This window comes from Motacilla alba, chromosome Z, assembly GCF_015832195.1.
Source record: "Motacilla alba alba isolate MOTALB_02 chromosome Z, Motacilla_alba_V1.0_pri, whole genome shotgun sequence".
Taxonomy (NCBI): Eukaryota; Metazoa; Chordata; class Aves; order Passeriformes; family Motacillidae; genus Motacilla; species Motacilla alba.
In genome coordinates, this window is record NC_052046.1 from 17,685,835 (window position 1) to 17,702,832 (window position 16,998).

The 16,998-nt window shown below is 42.1% G+C and overlaps 1 protein-coding gene and 1 long non-coding RNA gene across 2 annotated transcripts in view; one reads left to right on the plus strand and one right to left on the minus strand.

The window, feature by feature from the left end:
• Positions 1–1,004: 1,004 nt before the first annotated feature.
• On the minus strand, positions 1,005–3,924 carry LOC119695305. Its single transcript, XR_005255167.1, has 2 exons — positions 3,788–3,924; positions 1,005–2,857 (listed from the first exon to the last, which is right to left on the minus strand). It is a non-coding gene; the product is annotated as an uncharacterized LOC119695305 (long non-coding RNA).
• The window catches only part of MAP3K1 (mitogen-activated protein kinase kinase kinase 1), a 57,673-nt gene continuing 43,493 nt past the window's right edge, over positions 2,819–16,998 (plus strand). The window contains exons 1-2 of the mRNA XM_038123520.1: positions 2,819–3,160; positions 3,209–3,933. Of these exons, the coding sequence (XP_037979448.1) occupies positions 2,855–3,160; positions 3,209–3,933 (1,031 nt within the window). The 5' untranslated portion in view covers positions 2,819–2,854. The remainder of the gene's footprint in view (positions 3,161–3,208; positions 3,934–16,998) is intronic.

A 16,998-nucleotide genomic window follows, 5' to 3' on the forward strand; every position in this document is an offset into this window, starting at 1 on the left:
TGGTGTATCAGCAAGATGGCAAAGCATTTCTACAGAAAACAGTGATGCCAGCATATTTTCAGTAGGACTTAGGAAAGTAGCATGAAAGGTCCTCAGATCGGTTCTCATTTAGTTGCTTGACTTTTCCATTACATTACAGAGGTGTAAACAGGAAAGGATTTTGGCTTAGGAGCAGGTTTGTTTTCCCTTTCTCACAACGGAAAGAATGAATAGAAGATCAAGGTGGGGATAAGTCTTTCTACACAGACTAACAAGACATGGAGAATCAAGCTTGTATACAGTATTAAAGCACTTTTTGCATGTTTAGTCAAGACCAGAAACTATGGACTGTGTTATCTCTCATATTTATTCTGTTTGTGCATGATGATGCCTAGGTTATATATTCAGGGGCACAGCAGATTCCTGTCTCTAGCATGTTGAAAATTGTTGATTATTCATTACACTGTTACAAGTTTTGTGCAACAAGGAAACTCCTTGGCTTGCAAAATCTTAGTGTGTTCCCAAACAGAAGTTTCTTTGTGTACAACGGTAGATGTTCCAAATATTGCATGATGCTAATTTGAGGCCAAAGGCCTCTGTTTCATAACAAACCCTGGGTGCCGTTACTTGTGACTAAAAACTGCTAAAAATCTCAGGTTACCTTCTAGAGCTGTGTCTTAGACAGACTAGGAAATTATCTGTGCAAGAGGTAACTGAGTATCTTTCAGAGTTCTTCAGTAAGTTTTGTACATTTTTTCAATCAGGTCAACTTGTTTATCTAAGTGCAAAAAATTTTTTAAGAGCAAATGAGAAAACCCAGGTGTCAATCAGCAGGTTCAGTTTCTGATTTCAAAGTGCTAGAGCCTTTATATTGTGCATAAATTTGTGCTGCATGCCAGCAGTGCACTATGTAGTGTTCAAGAGTGAGGAATGGTAGGTGGGTTTTATTATCCACTGTGCTTCCTTCTCTGGTTAAGGCATTGTGGAGAAACACACATTTGAAAAAAATAAGGTGAATATAAGAATTATAGGCAGGATGTAATTTATTAGAATTGAAATTCAGCCAGTAATCAAAGGATAAACAACCATTATAAGGCATGCCATGCATTTTTAAATGACAGAATAGCAAGGGTTTTCCAGCACCTGTCTCCTTTTAGCTATTTCTTACAGTGGTGCCTCCCACTGTCCCTGTATTTTATATTTTGCCCTGTTCTTAGCTGCTTTCCAGAAAACATTTCACCTTAGTGACATGGACATTCCTCAGTACTCCACTGCCACTCTGACATTTTCCTTGAATTTCCTGTTTCCTTTTCCCTTGTTGGAGCCTTTACACCCTGAGAGAGCTGTACCCAGAACTGTCACACATACTGTGTACACCCTTCCCTCTTAGATTTACTTTTATTGAAGATCTTCTTCTTCTCTGTATTCTATTCCAACCAACTGCTATTCAAAGGGATATTCCTCTTCCATTTGATGAGCATTTATAAAATACCTAAAGTCATCTTCTTGTTCTGTTTAGATGTCCTTAAAAGCATAGAGGTTTGTGTGGTTGTTTTCTTTTTTTCTTTTTTTTTTTTTTTCTGTAAATGGGATTTTATGGCAGAGAGGAAATTTGAAAAGATGTAATAGTGCAATGATTTGCATGGAACTAATTTCATGCTGTGTCTACAAAGTGGATACTTTGTTATCTCATTCCCATGAGTAACAGTCTCACTTTGTCAGGGTGTCTTGGTCTACTGAGGCTTTAAGTGTCAAATGCTACCTTTATGAAACTCAGATTTATTTTGTATCTCTGAGTTGTACATTACAAGAGAGTATTAGATGAACTGCTAATCCCATAGAAACCATACTTGCAAGATGACAATGAAGGCAACTGACCTTCTCACAGCATCCTTCACTGAAAAACTTGCACAAGGACAGTTCTAGTGCGGCATCTTGACAGACCACCTAGACAATTCACTCAGTGTGACCTCAAGGCCTTACCTACTGATATTATTCTGCAAGTATATAGAGTACAAAGAATGTACTCAGGCTTTTGTCTAGAGGGAAAAACCTCTTCCTATCTCCTCATCACATCCTCCAGCAAAGACCCTACATTTAGGTTAGCCTCTGATCATGTATGTAAGGCAAGAAAGAATCTGCTTCTGTTAGAAGGTAATTCTCACCCAACTAGTGCTTCAGATCAAATCACTGATCCCAGCCAACTGACCAAACTAATAATCATTGTTGAGACGCTTAGTTAATGTTACACTTGGATGTTACACCAAATTCTGAGAAATAAGCATGAAGTATTCAGCTTAAGTGCTTTGAACTGTGTGACTTCTACTTTATCTAAAAACCATACCATCCTGAAAACAACCTTGTACGCATAGCAATATTCAGTTTTCCTTTTCTCATCTCAGATCAAAAAGCAAACCGTCCCAATGCGGTCGAGCGAAAATCCCGACAAGTAGAAAATTTACTTGAACCTCCCAAGGTTCTGGTCATGTGATGTCTCCTGCCTTTCTTCTCTCTCGCAGTCTCTCAGGAAACAGCCGCAGCGGTAGGTGTGCGTGGCAGGGTATAACCTCATCTACATGTGCATTCCTACGCACACATGGAGACGGCTGCGCTCCGAGACATTAACGCTGCTTCTCCGTCGTTTGCAGAAATGGAGAAGTACCTGAGGATGGGGGGAGCGGCGCCGGCCAACTGAGGGCAGCCCGAAGAAGGACGCGCGGAGGCTACGATCGAGGATGTGCATTTAATTTCCTACTGACTCCAGAGAGGGACGACCAGGTGAGCTGGGGCACATTGGAGAGGCGATTCCTCGGCTGCACGCAGCGAGGCACCGCGGGCGCTCCGCTCCTCCTGGCCCCTCGCCGGCTGCCAGGAAATGCTGGGGAGAGGAGAGGCTCAGATTACGGGGGCGCGGGCTGGGAGCGCTCCGAGATCCGGGAAAGGCTCCTCCGCGCCTCGCACGAGGGAGCCCAGCCCGGCCGGCCGGCCGTACCCCGCCCCGGGGCCACCGCAGCCTCCGCCGCTCCCCCGCACGTGGGGAGGGCAGCGTGGGGGCGGGGCCACGCTCCCCGCTTGGCGCCTCCACCGGCTCCCGGGCTCAGCTCGGCCGCACGGACAGACCCCGTCCGGCTCCGGCCCCGGCTCCGGCCGCAGCCGCAGCCCCGGCCCCGCGGAGCAGCAGGGGCAGGGGCAGGGGCAGGAGCAGGGGCAGGAGCAGGGGCAGGAGCAGGGGCAGGAGCAGGGGCAGAGGCGCCTCCCGCCCGGCTCCCGCCCCGCCCCGACACCTGCGCGGGGGCGGGCGGGGCGCGGCCCCGCGGCACCTACGGGCGCGGCCCCGCCCCCGGCGCCCGCCGCCACCAACCCGCGCCCGCCGTCCGCCCCCGCCCTACGCCGTTTGCGCAGGCGGCGCCGTTTGCGCAGCGCGCTATCCGCCGGCGGTCCCCGGTGCTCGGGAGCCCGATGTGACCCGACAGAGAAAATGGCGGCGGCGGCGGGGGATCGCGCCTCGTCATCGGGATTATCCTCGGGCGGCGGCGCGGAGGCGGCCGCCGCCGCCGCCTGCGGGAGCCTGAGAGGCGGCGCGGTGGTGGGGAGCGTCGCCGGGAGCGGCGGGGGGCTCTTGCGGGAGGCGGGCGGCGGCAGCCGAGAACAGCGCTCTGACTGGAGACGGAAGCAGCTGCGCAAAGTGCGGAGCGTGGAGCTGGACCGGCTGCCGGAGGCGCCCCTCTTCCTCGCCGCCGCCCCGGCCGCCTCCTCCTCTTCCTCCTCCTCCTCGCCGGAGCCCCCCGAGACGCTGCTGCTCCATTACCTGCCCGGGCCGCCGCGCTCCAGCCCCGCCAGCCCGGCTGCCTCCCCCAGCCGCTGCGCCGAGCTCCTGGAGCCGCTGCCGGCGGGGAGCCCGGCGGGGATGGACCCCGCCGCGGAGCGGAGGATGGAGCCGTCCCCCGCCGCGAGGTGAGGGACGCCTGCGGCTGGAGGGGCGGGCAAGGGTCGGTCCCGGCGGGCGCTGCGTGACAGCGGCGGCGTCGGGGCTGTTCCCGTGGACGGGGCTCGGGGCGGGCTCCGGCGCCCCGTTCCCCCCTGGCCGCGGGCCGGTAGCGGATGCGGGGGCGGCGGGAGCAGCCGTGGAGCGTAGCGCTGGGGCGAGGCGAGCAGAGCTCGCCCGCCGCCCGCCTTCCCCCGGGGCACCTGGACCGGGGCTGAGGGAGGGGCACGGCCGGGCCGGGCTGCCCCGCCGGCCGCAGCTGTCAGCGGTGCGGGGCTGCGCGGGAGCCGAGCCGCAGGGGGCGGCCCGTCTGGCTGCGGGGTGCGTTTGTGCTTGACTTTTGCCGGAGTCCCGAAAGGCTTTGAAGTGTGAGCTCGGTGCGGTGGCGGGGCCGGGGCCGGATGTGTCAGCAGCCATTGGGGCTCGGGGCGGGCGAGCGCGGTGCTGCCCGCGGGGCCGGGGCCGGGCTGCGGCTGAGCGGCTGAGCGGCTGTCTTGCGGACTCCCCAGGCGCTGCCCGAGTACTTTGCTGCAAAACTGAGCAATCGACTTTATTATATTTTTATTTCCCCCCCTTCCAACCCCCCCCCCCCCCCCCCCCCCCCCACTTCTCCGAAGTCAGATTCTAGTTTGCAACTTCGTGATAATGCAGAACTGATTTCTTTTAGTAAGAAGAGGAAAGACTTTGAAGTATAAATCCTTACTGTTTCTCTAGGAGAAAATAGTTTTGTCGTGGCTTAGTCTAGGTGATAAATTTCAGTGGTTATATTCAGCGCCGTGGTGTTTGCAGCCTGTGTTTGCCTTCTATATGTATTAATTGATATAAATCCAGTTTCTTGTGATCTGCCACTATTTTGCCTGTTTAACATGTGTGCAAGTATTCAGGTTGAAAGCGAACTTATGCCGCGGTGAAGCACTTTAAATACTTTGGAACACATTTCAGCTTTAACATGTACTCGCTGGGTCTTACTGGTGTACGTGTGTGTAGGCACTGCAGTATGACCAGGTAATTTTGATGTGAAGATGACAATTTCACCTGGATCTCTTGTAAGGCTTTATCTGTAGTTTATGAACTTAGTATTAACATCCAGGGACCTATTTTAGTGATGCCTTATAGTTTGGCTGATCATTTGAACCTCATAAAAATATAATTTCTGTTTGGATGTATGACTTGTGTGTTCTTTTTAGTTGCGTCTTATGTCAGTCAAACCTCAGGAATATTTTTTTAAAGGTTGAATTACCACGGGAGTCCTGTAAAAAGAGCTGTTTTCTAGACCAATGTCCTGTTCATATGTGTTCTCAGCAATTCAGATGGATTTTGGCCTGTTCCTAGGGCAGTGTAAAAATACTTGTTATGGTGTGGTTTTGCCGATAAGAAATGGCTCTGTACTTACAGAAGGATTAACAGGAAATTGTAAATGTTTTGGGGAAGGGTAATGATGCACAAATTTTAGTGAGTGCCTTGTCTTTTTATAAACTCTTAGCACCATCTTTGTTTCAATAAAGTCATGTTGTTATAATGTACTGTATATTGTAATACAGTTATATCAAGTTTCATGGCTTTCAAGAAAAAAAAGAATATCAGAATATATTTAAAGAGGTTGAGTCTCATGGTGATAGCAAGTGGGAGTCAGGCCCGACGTTAGAGGTGCAGGAAGGTCAATCTATGTCGCATCAGTGGTGAAACGCTGTGTCCATCCTTGGTAGCTTGTCCCACAGCAGCAATGACAAAGCAGCAGTGGAATTTTTTTTCCTTTTCACATGGACAATTTTGCTTACTTTACCTGCATTTTGAAAAATCAGTGTATTGAGTGTGTATACAAGTTAAAATACTTGTAAGCACTTTGTGCTATTTGACTAGGAATGTTAACAAATCTTAGAAAAAAATAGTGAATGCCAAAAGCTTTTCTCTTCAGTATTTCACTGAGTCTGGTTTGAGTTTATTATAAGGGCATTTGAAAATACATGACAACTTTAACAATGATTGTCCTTCAGAAGTAGCCATAAATGCTCATGTAGAGTAACTCAGTTATTGTGTGTGCTGTATTACCAATAAACAGTTATTAGACCAAGTAGTACTTTGTCAAGCTTTGAAAAAAAATTTAAAGTTTAAAATATGTAAAACATCTATCTGCTCTCATTTTAATATTGACTCATTTCAGCTGGAGGAGAGAAGCTAATTTATATGTGAATAATAGTAATACACATTAAATTTGCCTGGGCAGCTGTTGCCCAGATATTTACTAAGAGGCAAACTTAAAGGCATAATTTAAAGAATGTTTTATGGGAACACTTTGAATGCAATTAGTTGTACTTTCCTTTAAGTCTCTACTATTAGTTAGAAGATATTATGCTTGCTTCAAAGTCCCCCTATCAGTCTCTTTGGTATTACAGTTACTTCCTTTAAAGTAGATTCTCTGTTTCTGGTTATGCTGGAAGACCTTCTTGAGCCTCAAAATGAACCTGAGAAGGGAAACCGACTGCTGTTGAATTATAGATGTAAATATTACCTTTTTCGTTCAAGCTCTCAAGGATTCTGCATGTGAGACACTAGAGTGAATATTTTCACTAAAAGCAGTGAAGGGTGTAAGCTATCTTATATCACTGTAAGAGAAGAAGGGAGCTGTTTTCCTAGGAATTACAGCTTCAACATGATAAAGCACTTCAGATCTCTTATCCCAAATATATTGGTTACTGTCAGTATGCTGTGTTTGTTTATAGCAAGATCCAAATAGTGAATTCATCGATAACTGTAGTGTGATTCCTTGTTGCGTGAGGGAAATCCATGGAGGTAAAGTGCTCTTCCTTCTCTGTGAGCTTAACAATATGCTTTTGAAACATCCAGACCTTAAAGTGATGTTTGTGTCAAAAATTGGTGTAGATACCTTATTACTTCCTCAAGTACAGCATTAGTTTATATTGCTGTAATAATGTTTTAATAAAAATGAAAGGAGATAAATGGTGCAGTTCATCTGTGTGCTGCACCACATACTTTGTGACTTCCATGAAAATTAGGTGTTGGAAAAGTCATGTGCTAGATAGTTCAGCTGCAAAGCAACCCTTGTAGTTGTTTATACTGTATTTTTCTGCAGTTCCCATTTGATACATACCAGAGACACCAAAGTCACACTGTAAAACTGAAGTTTTGCCTGTATGTACAAGTGTGCTAGTAAAAGCTCATCAGTTTCAGCTCTGTTTATCAATTTGCAGCACCTTTGATGACTTTCAAAGGAGAACAAGAATGCGTTTAACAGAGTTGTAGTGGGAACAGGAGAGCATCTGCAATGACTGCACAGCATGGCCAAGGATTTTTTTTTTGTCACTGAAGGGCGAACTTTCTCTGTTCTTGTCAAAATGTAGCTAAGGAAAAAAAATACCTTATTATTGATCTTGGCTATTCCCAGATAAGGTAAAATATAATTCTGTATTTTATCCAAGTCTCTAATGCTTGATGTTTATAACCATCTGTGTAAATAAGCTACCAAATTTTCTGCTTCCAGTTTGAGTGGATACCGTGGTGAGAGAAGATTGCCTTTCTACCTCTTCTGTGCTCTGTGGCTTGGGAGTACTTTTGGAAGAGGGTCACCCTCTACTATGTCTGATTTTTATCACTCTTAGTTATTGCAAGTGGTAGGGTTCTGCTTAAATGGTCTGATCTGGTATGGCAGTTTCTTTGTTCCTGTGCAAAGTAAATAGATTGTAACTAACTAATCTGGAGCTTTCTGTCTCATTGGATTTAGTGATACTAAAGGTTCAGTCTCTACTGTCACTCAGTGGAGTCTAAGTACTGCTCAGTGCAATACCTGTGTGTAGACGTATCTTACCCAAAGGCTGAACATGAAGAGCACAAGATTTGAAGACCAGTTTTTCCTTCTGTATGATGGATTTGAACTTCACAAGACCTTTTAGTGTACTAACGCTTTCAAAAGTAATGGTGCAGCTGTGCAGAGATTTATGCTGCTGCAGGGAGGCATGAGGCAGGAGTAGAAACAAGCATCTGGGGGTGGAATGATATGGGAATGCTTCTGTTGGCTTTCACTGGCTTCCAGTATTGGTGAAACTTGGCTTAAGCTTGTTTAAAATACAAATTATACATTGCCACGTAGCTGTTTTTTAAACAAACTTGTAAAGCTAGTTTTCAGCAGAAGTGGTGATAGGAGGATGGATCTGGTTTGAGTTCTGAGTTTCTAAGGCTAATCTGAGTGTTCTCAGAGGATTCTCTGCAGAGACCCGAGGGTCATCTTAATTTACTTTTTATCTGCTGTGCGCTCACTTAAAGCTCTAGAAGTACAGTTCATTCTTTTTCTTAAGGCAGAGTGGACAGAAACCCTTTTAAAGGTCTTCATTACTTGTCTCTGTATGACAAGAACGTGGTTAAGTGGAGAGATGCTTTCTGTTGCTACCCCCACTTTATCTTTACCCGAAGGCTGAGTGTATTGCCTGCAGGGTTGCTTCCGCTTTCCAGTCTCACACTGCACAAGTAGAACTGGAGTGTTCTGGTTGGTGCTGAAGTGTCTTGACTATTTTGTTCCTGTATGTTTGGAGTTTTGAGGGGGATTTTTGTTTGTTTTTGGTGGGGGGAGGGGTGGTGGGTTTTTCGGTTTGTTTTTTTTTTTTGGTCTGTTTCTTGGATTGTCGGTTTTTGGTTTTTTTGTTTTGTTGCGTTTTGGGGGTTTGTTTACTCTATTTTGTTGTGGTTGTTTGTATGTTGGTGTGCTTTTAGAAGATCAGTTGTGTTGAATCCTGGCTGTAAAATGTCCTGAAAACACAGCAGCTCTATTTACTTGCTGCCCAAGAGCACTTTGAAATTGGAAATTATTTACCTTCTTCTGGAAATGGATGAAATAGTTTTCAGATTGTCGTAATAAAAGGTGATAGAGGCATCACTCCCTCTCCTTTTTTGGCTTATTAATGTCCAGTTGTTTTGATAGTGTTCCGCATGTGATGATTAAAAATTTTAAGATGTTTGCAGAAAGTGTTTTTTTTTTTTTCTTTAATCTTAAATTGTCATGGAGTATTCCTATTTGTGAGATTAAACTGCAATTCAAGACAGTCTACCTTTATTTCAGACTGTCTCCATATATTTAATTTGTGACCCTGAAGTGTAAACTATTCAAATCATTAATGGAAATATAGCATAATACTGTCTGTTCTCATCTCTCTTGTCCTAGTATTCTAATTGGTAGTTAAATGACTACTAATGTGATTATTATGCTGGACGACTTCAGTTCTTTCCCAGTATTTCCCATCCTGCTCTTGGTACTGCAGCTCCTTGTAACTTACCCAGGGTCATTGTGGAAGGTGGAAATAGAGTGCTAGGAAGTGAGTTGCATCTGCTTGACCTCACTGACATCTGGCCACATCTGACATCTTGTTTGCTGAGCTCTTCCCTATCCTCTTCCTGAGCCTCCAGTCATCTTGCTTTTGAGCAAACTGAAATGAGTTCTTACTCAGCTGTCAGCAGTGATGATCAGGTACTTTTGGGAGCTGGCAGTTCACCCTCAAATGTGTGCATATATGTGTTTCATTTCAGTTGTTATTTCTCTGAAATACCATCTTACAGCCTGGTGATTTTTGAATATATAACCATTGTGTTTCTATATCCAGGACAGTTCCTTTAGAGTGCTGAAAGAGCTTAGTCTAAATATTTAAAATGCTGAAGGGGAAAAAAAAAAAATCCTAACCCTAATTTGTCATAGCAAATTGAGAAACAGTTTTGAGTTGTTTTTTTTGGGGTTTTTTTTGGTTTTTTTCAAATTGTTTGTATTACCTCCCATTCTACTGCAAATAAGACGTCTGCACAATATAATTTTAGTAATTCTTAGTATTCTTTAAAATGGAGGCTTCTAAGCAAGTGGATGATATTTTGCCCTCAGATAATATGTAGGTGCTCTGCATTTGGAGATGTATACAAAAATGTAAGTATATGTCAAAGGTGTGGTGAAGCTTGCAGTGACATCCACTTTGCAGTTCATGTAGAGTTTATTGAGCTTATTGAGCTGTCAGATTAAGACTCTCTAGCAAGCTACTATTTGTTTACCACCATGGCTAAGACTATATTGTTATTGCTTTGAATTATGACTGTATGTTTAATTTCTGGTTGTTGAATATATATAGTTTGAAGATTCCTGTGTAGTCAGTGACAGTTTTTCTGTTTATCTTTGTTTATTTTTTGGTTACTTCTTTCATGGATTTAGATGGTGGAGTTGCAAGGTCTGATAGTAATAGTCTTTTCAATCTTTTTTCTCTGATTGCAGGTTTTAACTTTAGCATTAGATCTATAATTAGTGTCTTAAATCTTTCCATAAGTAAAGCTCTGAGATGTTTGTCATTTCACTGAAGGAAATGCCTCTACAGAACTCTAGGCAACAGGATTACAGATTTCTTTGCTTAATGTAAGAAATTATTTCAGTTTTGATTAGCATGGAAGCTTGCTGAGACTGTGTTAATGTATTCTTAAAAACTTGGGAAGGATATTTCATATTAAAGACCTGTTTTGCATTTTATTTTGTTAGATTATTCATATAATTAAAACATAGGGAGTGGCTTCTGTAGTTAGGTAAAGTTCTTTCACAGTTCATACTTAAAATGGAAGAGTGAAGAGTTAGTTTTTAATTGTGTGGAGCTGGATGGAGTTATTCTTAAAACTGTACTAATATGCATTAGTTTATTTTTAAAAAGATAACTGAGTAATGCCTCCATATAAATCCACAAAATGGCTTCTCCTGTAAAGATAGAATTAGCATTGATTTTTGGGGTTTTTAACTGTAAATTCTGCATTGATTTGTAATGAACAGCTTATTACAGTAGGTCTCCTGATCTCTGCAGGCAAATTGAATGTCCCAGCCTGTAGAAAGTGCGAGGCCTTTGGGGTTTCTATTAGGTTTTCCATGGTGTGGAAACTATTTCTATAATGCCCACTAAGTGCAGCCAAGCTTTTCCGTATCTACCTGCCAGGGGTGGGTCCTGGTTTCTGGCAGGGTCACAGTAACCAGGATCACTTGCTTTCTCTTTGAACCTCCAAGGTTAGGGCTAGGCCTGGTGGCCTCGTACATTCTGCTCCACACAGCCTTGTTTACACACTTCCTCAAACATCTTCCTAAAATTAACAAAAAGTTAGAGTTTGTTCCCCGGAGAAGAATTTACTCTGAGTTGCAACTGCATGTTTCTTACCCTTCCCAGAGGCTTTTGGGTGGGAGAGCAGTGGTACATGGAAAAGAGATCTTAAGGACATGCAGATTGTTCTGCATGTGCTTTAAGCCTGTAGTACAAGAAGAGGGAGAAGAAGCTTACTGCTTCACCTCCCCTCCAGCCTTTTGGACAAGAAAGCATAAAATGAGGCACCTTGAGCCATGCAGAGCTCTGGCAGAGAGCAATGTAGGTGGCCTTCAGCGTTTTCATTCTAGAAATGCCTTATGCCAAACAATATGGAAAAGTTGGATCTGCTTGGTTTCTCTTACTCTGAAGATTACCATGCAGACTGAGTGCCCTTTTTTGTGGTGAGAGGGCACATAATAAAACAGTGAATATTTGCAATTAAACTAAGATGTCTTCCATCTTCTCAAAGCTGTAAGGTCTTTTCATGCGAGGATGTGTTCAGCATTGTAAACCAGCATATACTGATACACTTGGCAGGCTGAGTGAGGAAAGGTGTGGATTGGCAAGGTGTTCGACTTGGGAGATTTGTGCCTGCTCATTGCATTTGAGTTATGCTGCATGCCAGCATCCTCTGTTCAATGTGATTATTGTCATCGCTCATTTCTGCTATATTGATGGTAGCAAAGGATTCAATTCTGAAAAAGAATCCTTTTTTCTTGTATAGATACTTCAAATCCCAGTGGGTCCAAGTTGACTCTCTTAAAAATGGAAAATATAGGAAAAGGGCTTAGAAAGTACCAGAGTATAATATAAAAAAAAAGTCGAGTGTTCCCTGTACCTGAGAAATGTGCTCATTATTTTAACCAACAGAATAAAAAGAATTTCTTAGTCTGAGGGGGTTTTTTATTCCTCAAAAGGAGAGAAGTCAGGATTTGCCAACTCATAGACTGTCCTGCAAATCCTGTCTCTTTTCTACAGTAGAAGATGGACTTCCCTTTCTGAAGGAAAAAAAAAAAAATTGTTGCAAAGGTTTGATCTGAGCATTGCCCATTGACATGTCCTTGAAAAAGGTCTTGATGACATCTCATTCAAATGTTTACTGTCTGTTCCAAATAAAACAGTGACAGTAAGTTTCCTTGGCTGTTGCTCTTTGGGATACAGCTTACTAATAATGTCACAAACCTTAGTGAAAAGTGGCATTTCTCAGAAAAATAGTGTCTTTAACCAAGCTGAGTATGGTGGTAAACTAATGAAACTATGAACTCTGGTAAACAATGATAGTAACCTAATGAAACTGCTTACTGTTCATCTTTCTAAACTCACTTGAAGTACAGTTATACTTGACCTTGAAATTCTTATTTATATTGAGAGCTCTGAAGTATAGATAACTTTTCATAAAAAAGCTAAGTGTAAGCAGAACAGTGCTACTGTATGTAAGATTTGTCTTTTAAACATATGGTTAAGTTCCAGCATGTTCAGGTACACCGATAAACTTGTCCTGGTAAATGTGCTGAAGTATTTAATTCTCCCTGGTGTCTCAGCAGTAAATTAGTATGCTCTACTGCTAGCTTGTTCTGACCTGCTCTGAGTTGCATGTTTGTGGCAGAGTTTTACAGTTCTGCTGCTGCTAGTGATGATGCCCAGCAAAGTCAACTGGAGAAGGAGAATTGCTTTGACACTGAAATCAGCTACATATGAATTACATTCCTTTATTTTAAAATTGACTGCAAATGAGAATAGAGGTCCAGTGCCAGGGCAAACCACTTGTAGACCCTGGGAATCAAGACTGCAGGGGAGAACACAGCCAGAACTTTTAGATTTTTGGCTTCTTTTCAGCCTGCTGGGTAGACTGTTGAGGAACTAGCAAGGGGAACTAGTAGGAAATCTGCCAGTTTCTATCATGTAGCCAGTATTCCATAGGAGCTTCATCAAAAGCTTTCACTTTTTCTTATTTGACAAATAATTTTTTGAAAGTATCTCTTCCCAGGAAGCAGCTTAGCTGTATGCATTAGTATTTCAACTGTGTTTAACGTGCTTGCATGTGCATAAGTAGTTGAGACCTAAATAGCTAGAACTTAGACAAAAACTCAGATTTTAATCTTGTGAATGAGCCTCTAGGAAAGACCTTAAACAGTGGTGGAGACTTATAAGGCTTTATTGGTATTCTTTGTGTGCAAGGGTTCACTTCATGTATATCTACCATATTTGTAATATTGGTACCTTAGCCTGAAATAAAGCAGAGCATTTATCTAAATATGTGACTAACTAGAGTGGGGTTTGTTCAAAACATAAATTTCTCTTCAGAGGAAAATCAGCGCCTGAATTTACCATTATGCCCACTTTGGAGTTACATGTGACTCTGTTGGGGTTCTGAGTGGGCTTTCTCTGCTTATCAGCATTGTGTGTCAGCTGGCAGCAGGATGAAGCTACCATATCTGTTGTACTCACAGTGGCTAGGTAAGTTCTCTGCACCTTGTGGCACACAGCTACATAAAACTTTTTCAAGGACCTGTAAAGTTAGCAAGCTGGACTGCCTCTGATGCTTCAGGCACTGTGTACCTTTGTAGAACTTTGGGAGGAAAAAGAAGGATGCAGCATCTGGTTGTGTAGTATGTGCTACAAACTGCAATACCTCCTGGCTGTAACAGAATCTCTAGAAGTGTGTGTTTCAATTAGCACACTTAAGCTGTTTTTACCTAGGCTGTGCTGATAGTTTTTGGTGCATGCTGATTTGTTAAATATCTGAAACTCATGGGTTTGTCATTATTAAAACCTGGATTGAAAGGATACAATGGTGCAAGTTGTCAAAAGTAAGATGGTGACTATTTCTTTAATGTACCTAGGACCTGTAGCTGTGAATACTTACAGAGCTGTAAGATTTTGAAAAAAATACTCGGTTTGTTTCATCCAGCTTATTGGGAAATAATTCAGGTCTGTTCCATTAATGTTTGTGAGGGGAAAGACTACAGAACAAATTTACCTTCTCTGGTTAACACTGGTACTAAAGCTATATTAAGTTTTTCTGATCATAGAGCCAGAAGTGCTAAAGCTCTGATTTGCACAAGTAGTAAGTAAACGAACTGGATTGGAGCAAAGCCAAAACCAGATGCAGGACTGATTTATACTACAGCAGCATTTTCAGAAATGTGACATGTCATCTGTGCAAGAGAACCCAACTGGTTATACTGCTTAGGACCAACTGTGTTCTGTCTCCCCTCTGTGGGGAGAACACAGCTTGTGTTATGGGAGCTGATGTCTTTGGAAGGACAGGCTTTTGTTTAAAGTATTGTCAGTTAATCTCTGGTTGAGAAGACACTACTGCCTCCAGATCTCAAAATATTTGTGCATCAGACATGATGACTAATAAATTTTTGGTTTGGTGGAAGTACAGAATTGGCGTATGGGTTTTGTGCTATTAACATTTTTTAAACTACTGGACTTTGCTTGAAACCCCAAATAATTATGCAAAGTTTTTTGGTGTAGTTATTATCGGGCAAGGTTTTGGCATTTTTTTTAACTGTCAGTCTGTCCAACCTTTCTTCATGTTTCTTTATAACTACTTTGGGGGAGGAAAAAATGCTCTCTAGAACTTGTTCTTTTTCTCCTGTTAAGTTCATTTTAGAGAACTAACATTTCACTTTATCTCCTGAAGGCTTAATGTATGCTTCATTGCATTTCTGAATCTCATTGTGAAAAGACCTGCATTTTGATACTTAAAAGGAAATAGGAAATGAGACAATATGGGTCTCACACTGTTACTCCCTTTCCATGTTCAAATAAATGGCATGTTTTTATAACTGGGAGGGGATGAAGCTGGCTCTCACAAGGGAAGTGGTTAGTTCTTACCATGGTGACTTTTGATAAGGGTTTGTTGGGCTACTGTATACTTGTTTGCACTCGCTAAAATAATCTATAATGACAGGATTTAAAATTCTTAACTCTTTCTGTGTAACTGCATTAGTCCTTCAGTCATTGTGAGTGGGTAGCCAAGGAGTAAGAATTGAGAACTCTGCTCTTCCATATTCATACAGCAGCTTGTTTATAATTTTGTGTAGGTGCATGACTGGCCTAGCTAATGCTTAACCCAGACATACTAAGCAAGTATGGGAAGTATGTCTTCTGGAAGTGGTGACCTTCCCTGTGGAGAGTGTTCAGAGTGATACAGTTTGTGTAACAAGTCTGAGTGTTCCTGAGGCTAACTATGCAAATGCTTTTGGTTTTCCAGGACAGGATTACATGACAGTGTGTTCTTCACTGGTTCTGGGCTGCAGTCAGCCTTGTTCAAAATATTTCAGAGGCATGTTTTCTTTCTGATGTCTGCATGGGCTTGAGGCTCTGTCACTCTTTGCATGTCCCAGGTTGCCTGACATTTTAATGTAGCAATTAATTCAATGGGTGACATGAGTCTTCAGCTTCTAGTTCACAGTCAGGTCACTCCAGTACCTAGTAAAAGATTAACTTGTTGAGAAAAGTATTTCCATAAACAGTCCATTAGTAAGTCACAAGGTCACGACTTGTTTCACATGCAGACTTTCCCCCAGCTATAGTTATACCAGTGTGCCTTGGAAACTAGTTTTTATTTTTGGACTTTTATATATTATTGTGATTTCTTAATGATTTGAAAAGCACTTGCACACCTCCTTAAAGAAGTGAGACTGGGAAAGCCAGTTACTGACCCATATTTGAGATGCTGTGCTGGCATACAAGTTTTCATGGTAAGAAATAAAATTAGTGTGACATTTTAGTGATGACAAATGTTTGCCTAATGTTTGAATATTTTAAATTAAAATTTAATAAGTTATCCGTCTGTTGTAGAAAATGCTTTTTTGTTCTCTTTAGGCTTTTGTCTTGTAAAGATCTTTCAGAATAGTATTCTTTAGGCTGTAAAATGAGCATATTGCAAATGTGTTTCAGTGGTGGTGGTTAAACTTTTAAGAAAACTGATCATGTGTTGATTTTACGTGAGTTCTTTTAAACTTTGAATATGTGAAAATGCCATTAAACTGGAGCATCTTCTAGTTGCAAGAGGTATTGATATCTTTCCTCCTTTTTTTTTTCCTTTAAAGGATAAAAGCTTACATGGTGTAGAAAAGTAAATAAAATTAAATGGGATTATGAAATTGGAATAATCAGACAAATTCTGGGACAGAATTATTACTATGTCAGGTTGTTTCAACTGAAGCCGAAAGACCTTTTAGAGAAGTCATAGCATGGTGGGGTAATCACTGTAAAGTAAAACTCTTAACTTGTAAAGCTGCCATGATGCTCAGACTTCTTGGTAATCTTGTTTAACTTGTTTCTGCTTTACCATTTCATGTGCTGAATCAGTGCTGATGAGTTTCTTGGTAGCACCTCAGGGAGTTTAGGTTTAGTTGTTCTTACTGATTTCCTTTGAGTGAAAGATACTTCCTCTACAATGAGTAGCATAATTTACCCTTTCTTAAGTTGGTTCAGTGAAATCTTTGGCTTTTGTTTCCCATATTTTTATGATATCCATTGCTATCACTTCAAGTTGTAGTTTGTGTTTCCTATGTTTAAATATGTTGCTTTAAAAAACAACACTGTGGCATAGGCTATACTGATTTTTTTTGTATGGATTCTGATATTAAATCCTCCAACAGATTACGGAAATATGGACAACACAAAACTGAGATTTCAGCTATGATTGTGCAAAAAACACCCATGAAACTTGAAGGAAATCATTAAAGCAGATGGGACAATCTCATCTTTCCAAATAAGACTTAATGTTCTTGAATATAATTAGCTCTCCATTTTCCTTTCACTTAATTTTGAATAAAGTCAGTTATGGCTGCTGGCAAATGCATGAAGTCACTTTAAAATCTGTAGGTTGGTCAAATGAGTAATACAAAGAGTGAGGAATTTGCTTCAGAAGGAATTAAATAATAAAGCACAAGGATAAATACTCTTTTGAACTGT